Source organism: Necator americanus, chromosome I (assembly GCF_031761385.1).
Source record: "Necator americanus strain Aroian chromosome I, whole genome shotgun sequence".
In the NCBI taxonomy this organism is placed as follows: Eukaryota; Metazoa; Nematoda; class Chromadorea; order Rhabditida; family Ancylostomatidae; genus Necator; species Necator americanus.
In genome coordinates, this window is record NC_087371.1 from 562,222 (window position 1) to 577,217 (window position 14,996).

Here is a 14,996-nt window from a genome sequence, read left to right on the forward strand (position 1 = left end):
CCTCAGATTCGTGGGGTGATGCCTCTAATGTAAGTGTTCAGTGAAGTCTCCAACTTTTCAGAGTATTACTAATAAATAATAGTAATAAATAAGTAATGTACGCGTAATATGTTAACAAATAGATACCTGGTGTTAAATGATGAGTGTACATTTATCACTGATATTGCCGTCAATTCAGCACTTTTTAACCTAGACGTCCACCTCTAGTTTGTTTAGTGTGATGTTAAAAGTGTTTAGGAAGATGAGAAGTGGATGTAACAGTAGCAACGAAAATTGAAAGGAACACCTAGCCGGATAAAGTTAGAATGAGTGAGAAAGAAATCTTTCCTCTGCTTAGAAAAGTAGAAAAGAGTTAGGAACTGTCTCATTATTTTATCAAAGAAAAATCCGTACAACAACAACAACATAAGTCTGATTTCTCGTCCAAAAAAGGAATCAAAGGAAAAAATATCTAGTTCCCTCCATCAAAATCTATAAGTAACTACTCGTCAACGAAGTGCCAAGGAACGACTGCGAAACACTGTGAACGGGCGACGAAATTCTCGAGATTCTAGGAACAACGGGTGGTCCGCTCGTCATTGGCGCCGGTTCATCTTCGAGTTCAGCGCCTAGAAAGTAGGAGATGATCTTTAAAACCGCAATTCTATAAATTACTTCACTTACTCATCATTTGTCTTTGTACAAGCATTTTGTACATCCCCTCTTGGTTGATCAGCTCCTTATGGGTGCCCATTTGTTCTACACGGCCCTAATGTGGATGAAAACTTATCAGAATCTTAGTACGGTTCTTAAAGAAGAGTACGACTTACGTGGTTGATTACTACGATCTTATCAGCATTCTCTACAGTACTGAGACGATGAGCAATGAGGACCACAGTTCGTCCTTTGAGATTCTTCGAGATTGCTTCTTGGACCTGCAAAAAAGAAAAAAAATACAAATGATATCTCTGATGTGCCGCAAGAACAACATCGGGACAGTGAAGACATCGAACACGGGGAAGCCACCCGCAGATTCGGGGGATGAACCACAGAAGTCGTCCATAGATTATTATGGATTTTGTGGTTCATCCCCTGAATCTGCATAGGTGTTTCAAAAAATCGTTGTTTCAATCTTGGTTCCTTTAAAATTATAGATCGTAATATACGCACACGATCATGACATTTTCAGTTTTGATGTAGATACTGTACTTTTTCCGAGTAAGGTGCTCCAGGGATAAAGTTTGCAATATGTACGAAGTTTTAAAGAAGAAAATTCTCATAATTGCTGTCTAAAATGACAGGTTACAGCAAAACTCCAAACCAAGCTTTCCGTCGTCCTACTCGAAATTCCCGTTCCGCTTATGCGCACCTCCCCTACTACTCACCAAGTGCTCACTCTCAGAATCCAAAGCCGACGTCGCTTCATCCAACAATAGCACTACAGGATCCCTAACAAGAGCACGGGCGATGGCAATGCGCTGCTTCTGACCGCCTGGAATGGTCGCCTGATGGGCCTAACAAGCCTTCGAGAAGAGCCCACTGTCTGGCTTACCAGACATTTGACTTCCTTTCTCTCCAACATCTGTATTGTAGCCCTCAGTTGTATCCATGATGAACGCGTGCGCATTTGCCAGCTTTGAAGACTGAAAGTTCAAAATATCAGGAATAATTAGCGAAGCTAAGATCTCTACAGGAACGCACCGACTGAACTTGCTCACTGGTAAACGTATTCATGCCGTAACCAATGTTCTCTGTTACGGATCTAGCGTATAGCACTGGCTCTTGACCCACTAGGGCGACCTATAAGCGCATTAACTGTTAAACGATGACCTTATCTGGTGATAATATCTGAGTAAAATCAAAATCACCTTAGTATGCAAGTATTTGTGGTCATATTCTCTTATTGGAACCCCATCCAGGAGAACCTAAAAGAAGATGATTAGAAGAGGCGGTAATTCGTAGTGTTCCAGAAGTTGCGCACGGATCCTGAACGAGGATCAGAGGTCGCCAGTGCGTTAAAGACTTTCCAGACAGTTTTTAGGCACTAAAGCTTTTCTCCGCACACAAAACCTTTGAATAGTCTGTTGCTAATATCGTAGAGCTCAGTGTAAAGTTACCCTGAAAGTCAGGCTAGGAGATAGAAGAGCACCAATTATTTTCTTCTGACTTTTTTTTTGACAAAATAATCAGCAGTTAATTATTTGTCGCTTATTTCAAACTCAATCGATTCAAAACCACATTTCCGTTACATGTATTTGAGCACTCGACATAAAACTTAATTTTAAAACTTTATTTTAACCATTTTAAAGAAATGGTGCAAACTCTAGTCTTCTGAACTTCCTTCAACCCTATTATTAACTAGAAACAAACGTGAAATCCACCTCTCCACCAGTTGGCTCATAGAAATGCTCAAGCATGGCGATACAACTAGATTTTCCTCCTCCAGAAGGACCGACAAGTGCAACAACCTCTCCAGGTTCAACCGTAAATGTGAGATCCTAGGAAAATATTGTTTCAGTTATGGTCCCGAATGTAGTGATGATGTGTGACTCTACCTCCATAATTGGTAAATCCGGTCTAATTGGATAGCTGAACTTGACATTTTTGAACTCAATCCGGCCGACAAGTTTCTCTGGAGCGTATTTTCCATCGTTCTGAAAAGTCGATAACTTCAGGAACTGTAACTGGGTCCGAAGGAACATTTGAGTTGACCTTGACTTTTGGATCACGATCGATGAACTCGAAGACCTTTCTGGAAGCACCTACGGCTTGCATAAGGCCGTTCCAGACTTCACCAAGTTCCTAAATATGACGTCGTATCGATTCAACAATTCTTTTTTCAGTAATTGAAAGTTGTCGCCATTTGAATTAGAAGAAAAAGGAAATTTGCTGTCATTGCGAGGAGTTTTGTTTTCTTTTGTTTGTGGTAAGGTAAATGACAACCTACCCTCAAATTTTCTCCCAATTGGAACTGATAAAGCAGGAATGAGACCAGCAGACCGGACTCGATCTAGAGCAGAATTTGTGATTTTTTTTTGAAGAAAAACAATTTTCCAGTGGAACCCAATTTAATCCACAAGCACATTTTGTAAGGTTCTTGCGGCTTTAGGTTCCAAATGTATAAAAGTTTCATAAGAAGTTTCTCAACCTTTCCTTGGATCACAAGATGACCTCCATACCAAAGCACTATGGTGAGAATTCCCATTTGTAAAAGCTGAAATATTTCTTATATTACCAAGGTCCCGTCGTTGGAGTTAAAATATTCTGAAAAACTGGAATTCACCTCATTTGTCCAGATCAAACCAATCACACACACAACTCTGCGGGTGGCGATAGCGAGAGTCTGGTTGAGATATGCAAGGAACCTGGAACGAAGTTTTTGTTCTTTAGTTCAATTGATAGATTTAGTGGTTTTCAGTTTTGATTCTTCTCGAGATATGTCTACATGACATCTAGAATTACTTTTGAAATTTTTTAGAAGTGAACAGAGATCTTGTAACTTTTTTGAACAAATTATGACTTATAATTGATCTCATAGCAGGCCTCGTACAACGTCGTTGTACGGGAGAGGATACTCTCGTTATGGATTATTTGCGCAAAGCAAAAACTGAAATTGTTAACATTTTCTTATTAAGGCCAACATTTCAACGTCATCGCCACCAGCAGAATCAGGTAAATGAGGAAAAAAAACCTTATACAATAATTTCAGCCCTTCTACAAAAAGTCGACGAAATCAATGATTTAGGTTTTAGTGTCACAAAAAAAAACCATGTCATCGTATTTATTGAACGTGTGCCTGACCTTACGTTCAATAAACACCGTGACATGATCGCTTCACTATCGACTACGAAATTGTTCAATTTGTATAGATGTCTCAGGACAAATGACCTATGTATTCGATTAAAAGCCTTTAAAATCTATCTTTGACCTATTCTTGTATATGGTACAGTTTTCTTTAATCCTCGTAAGCTAGGAGCTATAAGCAGATTCGAAAAAGTTCAGGATAACTTCAAGAGAAAACTCATGGTCAAATGTTGTGGGTTTGACTATAGCGCAATATTTGGTGCTTCATCGAGGAATAAACCTGGTAATTAAGAACCTCCAGGTTTAAGGGGAAATGATGTTATTATGGATGATAAAATCCTCTGCTTATGCATCACTAGCCTGAAAATCCCTGATTTCTTCGCATCGAAAAATCGACAACACGAGACCGTACATTTATGATTGACTTTACTATCCATAAGTCGACAGTGAGGCAATATTCTGTCGCTAACAGAGCTGGCTCGAACTATTTGATTATGTGCGAAAGGTACCCACAACCACTAAGATTTCAGCATTTAAGCTAGCCAACTAAAAGCTGTTAGCGGATTTTTATGGTGTATATTTGTGCTATTTGTTTCTTGTGTACTCCGTTCATAAACACATGGATAACCATGTAGAAAAATAAATAAATAAATAAATAAATAGTCTACCACAAGACCAACCTATAACTTTCAAATCGCTCACAAGCAAAGCTTTTGACTGTGCGAATAGCGGAAAGAACTTCTTCCGCGACGTCATTAGCACGAGCCACTGAGTTTTGTGTTTCTTCGGATAGCTTCTGGAAGCATGAGCTATAGTTAGAAATGATGAAAATGCGAAAACGACCAGTAGAAGAGGAGGAAATGCCGAATGACTGTTCGATCAGGAACGTGGTTCAACTGGACACACAACGATATCGACCAGAGGGAAGATCACTATAGTCAAATTAGTTCGAACTTAAAAAAGTTCTCTAAAATCCTGATTTGTCGAAATGTGGAGTACTGTATTCTACAGCACTCCAGCAACGTAGGTAAAATTAGTGAAGATCTGCTTAGAATATAGAAAAATCGAAAAAAAGAATATAAAAATAGTGTTATAACAACTCACATCGTACCAGACACCGAATACTTTATTGACCAAAAAGATCAAAGGCACGGTGATCAGAGTGATCATGGAAAGGCGCCATGATAAAGTGGTCATGAAAATCAACGATCCGAACAACATGGTCAGGTTTCTGAAGAAGTATTTGAAAAAAAAAAACAATTTATTCGAATCAGGTTATACATTTATGGCCTACGGGCTATGAAAACTAAAAATAAATCACTCCCTTCTGGTGCAGAGCCTAAGTTTCTGGGATAAATTTTGGAGGTAATAAGCTGGTTTAAAAATAAAGTCGTCCGTGAAGGATATGACTGACAAATAGTTACCCATTCCCATTTTTCACAGCGAGATCTGATCTTCATCGAAAATTGATAGACTCATCGTGACCTACCTGGTTAACACATTCATATAGAGTGACAGCGTGTTTGACATCGTTTGGCAGTCGGATGTGAGACGGGAACAGATCTCTCCTTTAGAAAAACAATGAATTATGTAGTTCTAGTTTCCATAAACAACTTTTATGAGGTTTTAATACATCTTGGTAGTTTTCAAATTAAAAAAGTCATTTTTTCTGTAACAGTCGCGGTTGGGGCGCCCATATACAGAAGAAGTTGTTCATAATCCAAAGGCGTCAAGAGGTTCCTTACCAGTCTTATTGGCGTCGAAGAATCCTATCTCCTGTCTGATCACCGCACGGAAAAGATCATTACGGATTTGTCTATCTATAGTGGCATGAGCGTAAGTGAATGAACCGCCACGTAATCCACCAAAAACAGCACTGGAACATTAAGGAGTACTGTACAGGTTGTAGCTAAGGTTTCTAAGGTTCAAAGAACCTTACCATCCAAGTGATAATAATGCCATGATGCCAACTGTACGGTGAAGTCGTTCGTATGATGCTTTTTCGCCGAACACCGCAGAAACCACCTCACCAGTGTAGTACGGTATGAAGACACGACCTAAATACTTGTAAGTATCGTTTAGAACAGAACAACTGATCCAACTGAATATCCACAGGAGGTGGTTAAAGGGTAGAAATAGGTTTCTTTAAAATTTTTATCATGCTATCATACAAACCTAGTTAAATGCAGCGTATCACTGAAATGACGATGTTGGGGTCTCTGTGGGCAATATAGAGTTTGGGGTCCAAACAGAGAGTGTGATTTAATTCAATTTCCCCTAATCGTTCTAAAAAAACGGTGTGAGAATTAGTCTTATTTCCTACGAAGTACGTTAGATCCATGTACCCGATCCAGTTCCTTCCACCAGTCTATTCACTGTCCTTACTTGAACAGACCGCTGAAGAGACCTTATTGATTTTAGAGCGCTCGCTCGTGGACGCGGCACGTGCGCAAGTGTGATGAGTTTTCACGTATCTCCTAGCAACAAACTCCGTTTCCCACGCTGTTTTTTTTTCTCAGAACAATCGAGGTAAATTGATAGGGGCCGCTCTCATAATCCTACATCTACATCCTAGATCCTACATTTGCCCAAAGGTACCCCATTGCCAGTTTCGTGATGTCTCTAGCTACCCAGAGCTATTATAAAAAATAATTTTATAACATGAAGAGTGTGCTATTCCGAACTGTTTCTTAATTAGTAATAATAAAGCCGATGAAAAAGGCAATCGCAACGAGGGTCACAATATGTTTTCGAGCAATTCTTATCGTGTTCTTGGGACTAGTAGCCCAGGGTTGCATGGATTTTGGTGCAAATAACTCTTCTGAGGCGTAATACGCTCAGATCTTACTGAATCTCTGCTCTTCAACCACAACTGTTTCCACTATTCACTTTCCTTCTTCTAAAGGGTTACACTGTTTTAAAACGTAATCTAATAAATGAGTAAATAAAAATGGTGACCTTCGACGATGACAAGCCACTTATAATACGTATCCAACTTTTAGTTTATGGAGAATTCCATTTTTTTTCATAGAATTTTGGCTGTTTCAAGAAATAGAAAGAAATTTGACATAACCTCATTTACTTACTGAGAGAGTAGCAGAAGAGAAAGAAAAATGCCATTCCATAGTACTTCCACTCCCTAGCCATGTAGCGAAGCAGACGGAACAACAGAACGAAGGTCTCGCGCTGTTTAGCTGCTTTCGCTGCTTCCACCTGCACAGATCATTGTCCGATGTGAGGCTGTTAGGCGCATTTTACAGAAAATGAGAATCCTCACTCACCTCTAGAATTCTCTCCTCATAGTTATCGTCGCCAAATTGAGGGCCAACACTGTACCCATACTCGCTTACTCGGGTGTAAACACTAGTCCAAATCACCTGAAATTAGACGAAATTCGACTTGTCCATTAAAGTCCATCGGTTGAGAGTAGAAAGTCAAATATCCAACAGCAGTAATTTAGAGAAAAATACCTCGGAGTGTCGTAATTGTGACCCGATTTTTTAAAAAAATTTCTTTGCCATTAATCCCCTAAAGGGAGAATTGTATGATCGGATCAACAGAACCTGAAGCTTGACTCAGTTGCATAAGCGGCTGCGCTCGGTGGAGTCAACGGTTGTCATCGAGGTTGGACTACTGGTAAATCCTGGACACTAGTGGCTTAGCAGTAGTCCAACCTTAACAGCAACAGCTAACTCCACCTGTACTGCGGAGCTAGCGAAATAGCGACCCATTCGTAACCGCTAGCTCAACTACGCTTACGCTTACGATGAGCCAAGTTTCATGTCGTTTTGGTCAATTTATACTATTAAATACTACCGTTTCCACGTACCTGCACAGCCAACGACGCAAAAATGCACCAAATCATCAAAATCCAGTCTCCAACAGCCAACTTGACGGTGTCGATCTCGTAGAAAGCAAGGAGTTTTGCTGGAGCAAAAGCGAAAATCACCAGCATAACAGCGAAGACGGCGTTGCTAAAAAAGCAAATGAAGTTCTGGAAGAGAATTTCCAACGAAATCATCTCATCACACACCTTGCTTTTGCCGCCACCTCACTGAATCCACTAGGAGAAGTCCATGCTGCGATAGCTCCACCAAGCAGGACACAATCTCTCAGAAGAGCTACACCCTAAATCTGATGAAATCAGCACATTAGCGACTGCATATTCATGTTATTAAATTTAGCCTGCGAGAAGCTGTGTAGAGGCGTGGCCTTAGTTAGGGTGCGCTTCGAAGGCAGGATACCACAGAGGTTTGGGAGTAGATCATGATTATGAGCGGTTCCCTGCTCAGTTCCGCCCAATTTTCCTGTAAAACTGCCTGAGAAACGCTTTTGCTGCACGAATTCTCCCACGAGACATCTTATAACGCGTCACCCCGTGTACACGCGCCTCCTCTGCGAGCGAGCGATAATCAGAGAGGTTTCCCCAACAGCTTATTCAAGTAAAACTTATGGATAGGCTGCTGAGGGATGCGGTGCGTATACAGAGATCGCGTTGTGAGTTTCTGTAGAACTAGTAGAGGAAGGCCGAATAACACACCTTTTTTCAGGACTATTAGGGGAAATTGAGGGTGAGAGATCCGAACATCGTCAGTTTCGTGGTATGCTGTCTTTAAAGGCATCACCCTACGAATCTGAGATGGTACGGATTTCAGGTTTCAGCATTCGTATACGGGATCGTAGATTATGGAGAGAAGGGCGATTCCGTCCATTTCTTCCTAATTGCCGTAAAAAAACGGCCCGGAATATACGGCTTCGAGTGTCCCACGAGCGCTATTTTCTTCAACGAGTTCGGTTGGAGCGCGCCAGCCGTGTGCACACGTCGCATCTTCCGGGCCGTTTTCTACGGCAATTAGAAAGAAATAGACGTAATCACCCTTCTCTCCATAATCTACGACCCCGTATAGGAATACACCACTTGAAATCCGTACCACCCCAGATTCGTAGGGTGATGCCTTTAAGCGATAGCGAACCGAGCAAGTGATAGCGACTCACTTCGCAGCGCAGGCGAACCATTAAATATTAAGTTATGGCCTAAACGGAAGTGAAGAAACTTTGAAGTATGATGTTGGGATTAAGATGCATGAGCGACTAAACCGATCCTACCCTCAATTTGTGAAGCGAGTATAAAGTGAAGACGAGAGTAAACGACAAGGACAAAATGTATTACAAAACATACCAAGAAATCTATGGGATTTGTGGTGAATTTGTAGTTTGGTAAGTCGAACCAGTGTTTGATATTGTCAATAGTGAAGTACTGAAAACAACGCCGATCAATAAATTGATTACGCAAGAAGTGAGAAAAAAAATTGCAATAAAATTCTTGAGAGAAATAATCGTGCAGTTTTATTGATTGAAAGACTCCTACACCTTCCTGTTTATCCATTTTTCAAAACGTCTCGGAGGACAAACGATGGTCAAAAAGAAGAGTTTCAGATAGCCGCTTTACCTGCCCATTCCATGCCAATCCGAATATATTCACTAAGATGTCGACAGCAGCGAAGAAGAAGGCGATCGACAACGCCTGGCCTCCCGAGTAGAAAGAGCTCATCGCTCCTGGGAATTGTTCAAGGAGTAATTGTTGGTCGATGGAGTCAGTTTAACCAGTTCAGTTAACCTTTAAGGAACCTCAGGAAGGAAAAATTAGACAAAAAAATCAATAAGATCTGTAATAAGCTACTATAATGGATGCTCCGAGAAATGATATTGATGTGTAATCTTCCACTGATAAGGGGCGAGCATTGCTCAAAACCGTAAAACATGGGCCACCCATACATGAAAAGTTCTTCGGAGAAATTTCGCTGCTGCTTCAGTTTCTGGCAATTTGAGAATTTATACTACAGCATCTTTTGAATAATCAAAAATCCAGCGCGAGAATGGCTGATTGGAACCAATGGTTGATGTTTTAAGGGAAGAAATAAATACTAGTTTTGGATGGTCCGAAATGGACTAACTGTTTTCGCTATGGTTGGATAAGTACATCTCGAATAGGGCAGATCTGTTGTCCCACCGTGTCCTCCTGCTAGAAGAACACTCGATGAGGATAAATTGTTGATTTTTTATGTAGAAAAAGGAATATGCACCCCCTCAAAAAGAGGCAAAAAATTAAAGGACTCTCAGAAGGGGAGATAATCCCGTTTTTCAGCAAAAACAATTAAATTTGACTGACTTATGATTTTACAAAAACCCATATGTAATGAGTTCCTAGCTAGGTTAACTGCTAACACTTCCTTGAAGTCACCTGGCACCTAATTTCGACTCTTCCCATGACTCTGTGACAATTCTGACCTTTTAGAAGCTTTCTCCAAGAGTTTTTCGTTTCAGAAAGTGGATCTTCTCACTTTTCCAAGCGAGGATCTCAACCTTAAAGTGCGTCTGTCTTCAAGAACACTCATAGATGCATCGCTTATGACTTAGCTATAAATCTCCGTTTCTTTTTCCTATTGCACTAGGTTCATTACCTTACACATCAACTTCCTTATCTGGATATTCATTTCCTGTATTCTTGAGAGGAAATCGAATAACATTCGAGGATTTCCTGCGCATGTACAAACAAACATCGCAAATCGCCTTATGCTGTGCTTCTCACATTTCTTGCTCATAAACGATTCACCGTGGTGCTAACACTCTTCGGATTTCTTAGTGGATACAGACTAACTGGGCGGAGATACTCATTTCGGGAACGCAAAGGGGAGGTAGCTATCAGTCTGTTGTCCCTACTGCTGTCCAGTCCAGCTGTACATCGATGTTAGGCTTCCGCTCGTTCTAGCGAATGCTGTTTTTCTCAATAGAAGCTTTTTGTCTTTACAATCATTGCGGATCTTTGAAGATCCTTGATTGACTCTGAAATGAAACTCATATCTTCATTGCAGTCCAGTCCCAGCAGTTCCAGCAGAGTCCGCTACGACGAAAAATATGCGAAGTGAAGGTGGGCTCTGACGAGACACTAATTTATTTTAACATTCTTTAGGAACGCTTAAACTTCTTCAACGTTGACCAGTCCTTTTGGGATGTGGGTACAGCTAGAAGTCGGAGTCTGATGCCCAAAGTCAATGAAGTCATCCTCCTAGAGAACCTTTCGCTCCATGTCGACTAGAAATGGATAAAGAGTTTGGTTGGCCTCTTAGAGCTTCAAACCATCGAGTGCTAGGCGAAGTGATGACCCGCTACCGCTGCATAACGCCTGCCTTTATGGTTAGAAACAAACATAAGCAGAAAAACAAACAAAAGTATAAACAAAGGGTCACGTAAGGATGAGGAATTTCGAAATTAGTTCAACACTGGCGAGTTTAACGTTAATATAACGGTAGAAAGGGAAAATTGTATTGTATTGTAAAAATTGAAAATTGTCGCTGTGGAAGTAGCCCGTGTAACCGCAGCCGAGGAACCATGCGCACAGCGCAGTTCTGATCGGTGCTTCCTTTGACAATGACATTCTTTGGCGCATCATTCCAACGCGAGGGTCCATGGAACGGTCCCGTCGATTCTCAGCTCCTTCACGTTGTGATTATTTCTGTAAAGTTTGCTGGAAGTTCAAGTAAAAAGTCTCCTTACCACTCGTCTTCAAAAATGCTACACCCAAGGCGATTATGATTTCTATGATGTCATTTCTCAAACCGGGGTTCTCTTCTTTTCTTTCGTTACCTTCAACGATTTAATTACTTATAAACGAAACGAAACTCGAACGAAAGATGATTGGATTCCGCTCAAAAAAAAGCTGCTTGAGTTCCTTAAAAATCATGGGAACTTTCTGTCGGATTCTATTTGGAAAGGGAAATCAAGCGAGTTATTATGCTAAGAAGTAGACATCTAAAAAATTGATACTTATACATATGAGTGTGCGCTTTTTCCCATTCCTATTCTATATAATCCAGTTCCTAGACTAAGTTCGTGAGCCTGTGATCACTTCCAAGGAAGTCTCTGATTGATATTTGTCCTGATTTACCTCAGGATACAAGAATTCGAAATCTCAGGTTTGATTTTTGTGAGTTTTACTTTTAAGGTGAGGTGGAGACCTGTTGTGGACTAGTCCTCTCGAATACTAAGCCTGATGAGGTAGAGAGTTCTAAACAGTTACAAAACTTTCCTTTCTAAGAAATATATTATATGTGGACGTACTAGATATACAAGGATCAGGTTACCAGTATTCTTTGCCGAGTTTTCTCATCATTCTTGTGGATTTGAGAGTTCTCTAGGAATATTGCTGGTATTATCAAAATGTTTACTCTTTATTTACCTTCACTCTTCCTCACAGATGTGAAAGAGGTGCTCAAACCTCTATACGAAGCCTACGAGAAACACTGTCACAGTGGCGACATCGATAAATGCGTCGAATTCTACCACGCTGATGGAGTAATGGTGGAGAAGGGCAAAGGTGCTGTCTACGGAAAATCCTGTGAGTTTTTTTTTCCATGGCTAGCTTCAGTCACTTATAGCCTGTAACATATATGCGGGAAGGCGAATATTCTATCATTCGTCTCATCGGCAGAATTCAATCATTCAAATTTGGGCAAAATGAAACTTTTCGACGATAACGATGAGGTTTGAGGTGTTGGTTGAGGAATTACCTGTTTATGTTTATGTGTTTGAAATCACAATGAGCAGAAATACTCACATCTGTCAGCATAAAATTAAGATGTGATTGTTCTGTTACGGTGGTGTTATGCCTCAAGACCACATTTACATCAGTGTTGCAAATCCATGAATCGAAAGCACAACTCATTCGTGGCTCATCGATCCCGGATGTCTTCTTCATACCTTGAGTAATTTTGTATTGAGAATTACCCATGAAATGTGGGATTCCCACTGTCAAAACAGATTTTCTTAGGGTACTCCTGAAAAGATTTACCTCACCTAACCACTAGAATTGTCTATGGATTGTCTGTTCTGACGGGGAGGGAGTAATGAATTGTTTTTGGAAATGTATAGAGGATAGGAGGTAAACCACAACACATTACTTAAACGTCATTCTGGAAAAGTAAAGAAATACTACTGGTGGCTACAAGGCAATTAGAAGTTCCCGTAACAACATCCATACACAAAAATAGTAGAAAATTATAGTAGAGGTTTGTTCTAAAAGAATTCTCAAAAATTAAAGACTGGATTCCCGGAGGTTGTCGTCAGAGCAACAGAAATGTTAGGGCAGGCAAGGTCGTCTTCCTAGGATGGGGAGAAAACAAACCCAGCAGTGTAGAGCTGACAAGTTGCTCAAATCTCACAAATCCTTGCCTTGAGATTTCGGAGTAAAAATAAGTTGCTCCAGCATCTTCAGCCATGTTTCTACACATTGTAAGCGCTTATACATCGAGACTCACTTTCCTTTTCAGACATTCGTGATGCGCTCGTGAAACTCTGGGAGCAAACTGGGCCTCAGAAGTTCACAGTAGGTTTTTTTTTCTCCATTCACCAGATAAACATATACTTAAACTCAACTTCTACCAGAAATTCAATGAAAAATACGAAGGATGTGATGACTTCCTCATCCTCACTTGTGACAACACGATGGATTCCGTGAAGAGAGGGAAGGAAACGGCAAAAATTGTGCAGATTTGGAAGAAGGACCATGGGAAATGGACCATCTACCATGAAGAGTGCGATGTGAAGAAGTAGATTTCGTTGTGATTTTCCTTGCCGGCAATGAAGTTGACCTTGTTGTCGTTCATTAAACCAAGCCACAAACTCGTGTTTTTTCCAGAAAGAAAGAGTTAAGAAGTAGATCTATGTATGTGTTTCATTTTCGATTTTCGAAAAAAAATAGTTCCAGAAAAAAAAAGAAAAAAGAACGAAGAAAAAAGACAAGGAAAGGAATGAAATCAGAAATAAGCTTGTCATTTGTGAGTTGTTTGCATTAATTCGCTACATTCTATATTACGAAGATGCTCTAGAATTTTCCAAAAGGAAAAAAAAACCTAATAAGACACAAATTCTGCCCATCTGAGTCCCTCACCTGCTATCTCTAAACTCTGATGCTTATTTCGAAGGTAACGTTCCAAGCAAAATAAAAATAAAAAATCCCGAAAACAGGTGGTTCGAATTCTTGATCGGAACTACTTCTCGGAATTCTGCGATGTTCTTCTCCCAACACCAATGAAAGTGATCATCTGATTCCACGGTTGAGTGCCTGGGACTGTTTTAGAGAAGAACTCGCGGTTGCTGCGGGTCACTGCCGTGGTCGTGGTCTCCCGCTGAGTGAGAAATGTACGACGACAACTTCGGCAGATCCATCATGGACCCAGGCACGTCGAACTGGGCAACCTCCTCTCTGTTTTGCCGCCGTGAAGAATGTCCACCTTGTTGAACCTTCCAGATAACTAATCCACAATTCGAACAACGTGAGAAAAACAACAGCACGAAGTGAAGTCGGCATCAGTTTACAATATGAATATTTATGGAATTAAAATGCAAAGCCAATGGTTTTTTGTTGACAGACGCCAAAAATCTTTTTTTTAGTTTGTGTTACATTTGAATTGACGTGAAGTAATATGTGTCAACACAGAATTCCATGAAAACGTCATTTCTCTGCTTCGGAAGACTGGTACCAGGAACAGAATTTTTTCATGAAGCAACAATTTGGTATACTTCTTAAAAGATGGTTAATATCTATTTACGATACTAATATAATATTAATATATATAAATAATATTTAGAATACAATTACTGAAGAACATACTGCATCCGAAAGCATACGAAAAATAAATAGATAATAAAAAAACAAATACTACAAAACTGTCCCTTAAGATAATCTCGGAGAGGATAATGAATTATGAATTTTGGAGAGAGAGAGAGGAGAATGAGCCAGAAATAGCGAGAACCACCAACCAACGAAATTTGATTAGAAAAAAGCGTGTTCTATCAACTCTATCGAAAATATGAGTTATTGAAAATATGAAATATGAAATATTTATTGAAAATATGTTCTTCATTAATTAATTCTAAACTACTACACAAAGGAATGTTCATTCGAAGGTGTTTGCTACTCCTTCATTACTTCTAATGTAAGTGGCCGAATTCTAGTTTATAAACTGAACTAGTAGACCCCTTCCAGACCCATCAGAAATGCAGACGCTGAAGAATAGTTGTCTTTTTTTTGTCAACACCCCAAAAAACTTTTCAGCCTCAAAATCTCGCTGGTGTTATATTTCCGGGTTTTGCCATCACAGAAACCAGTTCTCCAAAATCTCTGCACAAATCACCAAAAATATCCTCATACCACG

At 40.1% G+C, this 14,996-nt stretch overlaps 2 protein-coding genes across 4 annotated transcripts; one reads left to right on the top strand and one right to left on the bottom strand.

Moving 5' to 3' along the window:
• Positions 1–471: 471 nt before the first annotated feature.
• Positions 472–9,334, bottom strand: RB195_004065 (uncharacterized protein; the record flags this gene model as incomplete). 2 transcript variants are annotated; one of them, XM_064178432.1, is made up of 24 exons in its annotated part: positions 472–608; positions 664–748; positions 810–914; positions 1,365–1,471; positions 1,532–1,622; positions 1,681–1,779; positions 1,848–1,904; positions 2,361–2,477; positions 2,535–2,633; positions 2,692–2,781; positions 2,927–2,989; positions 3,128–3,193; positions 3,263–3,344; positions 4,464–4,579; positions 4,888–5,014; positions 5,273–5,351; positions 5,529–5,659; positions 5,723–5,840; positions 6,870–6,996; positions 7,065–7,160; positions 7,613–7,757; positions 7,817–7,911; positions 8,963–9,040; positions 9,233–9,334. In XM_064178432.1, 24 exons carry the CDS (start codon positions 9,332–9,334, stop codon positions 472–474), a joined length of 2,412 nt encoding a protein of 803 aa, XP_064033032.1. The 2 variants fall into 2 exon arrangements, with proteins under 2 accessions (XP_064033032.1, XP_064033031.1); XM_064178433.1 differs by lacking the exon at positions 8,963–9,040.
• Positions 9,335–10,698: 1,364 nt separating this feature from the next.
• RB195_004066 (uncharacterized protein) lies at positions 10,699–13,392 on the top strand (the record flags this gene model as incomplete). Of its 2 annotated transcripts, XM_064178448.1 has the most annotated exons (4): positions 10,699–10,711; positions 12,038–12,178; positions 13,110–13,165; positions 13,225–13,392. In XM_064178448.1, 4 exons carry the CDS (start codon positions 10,699–10,701, stop codon positions 13,390–13,392), a joined length of 378 nt encoding a protein of 125 aa, XP_064033033.1. The 2 variants fall into 2 exon arrangements, with proteins under 2 accessions (XP_064033033.1, XP_064033034.1); XM_064178447.1 differs by lacking the exon at positions 10,699–10,711 and having other exon boundaries at positions 12,001–12,178.
• Positions 13,393–14,996: the final 1,604 nt, after the last annotated feature.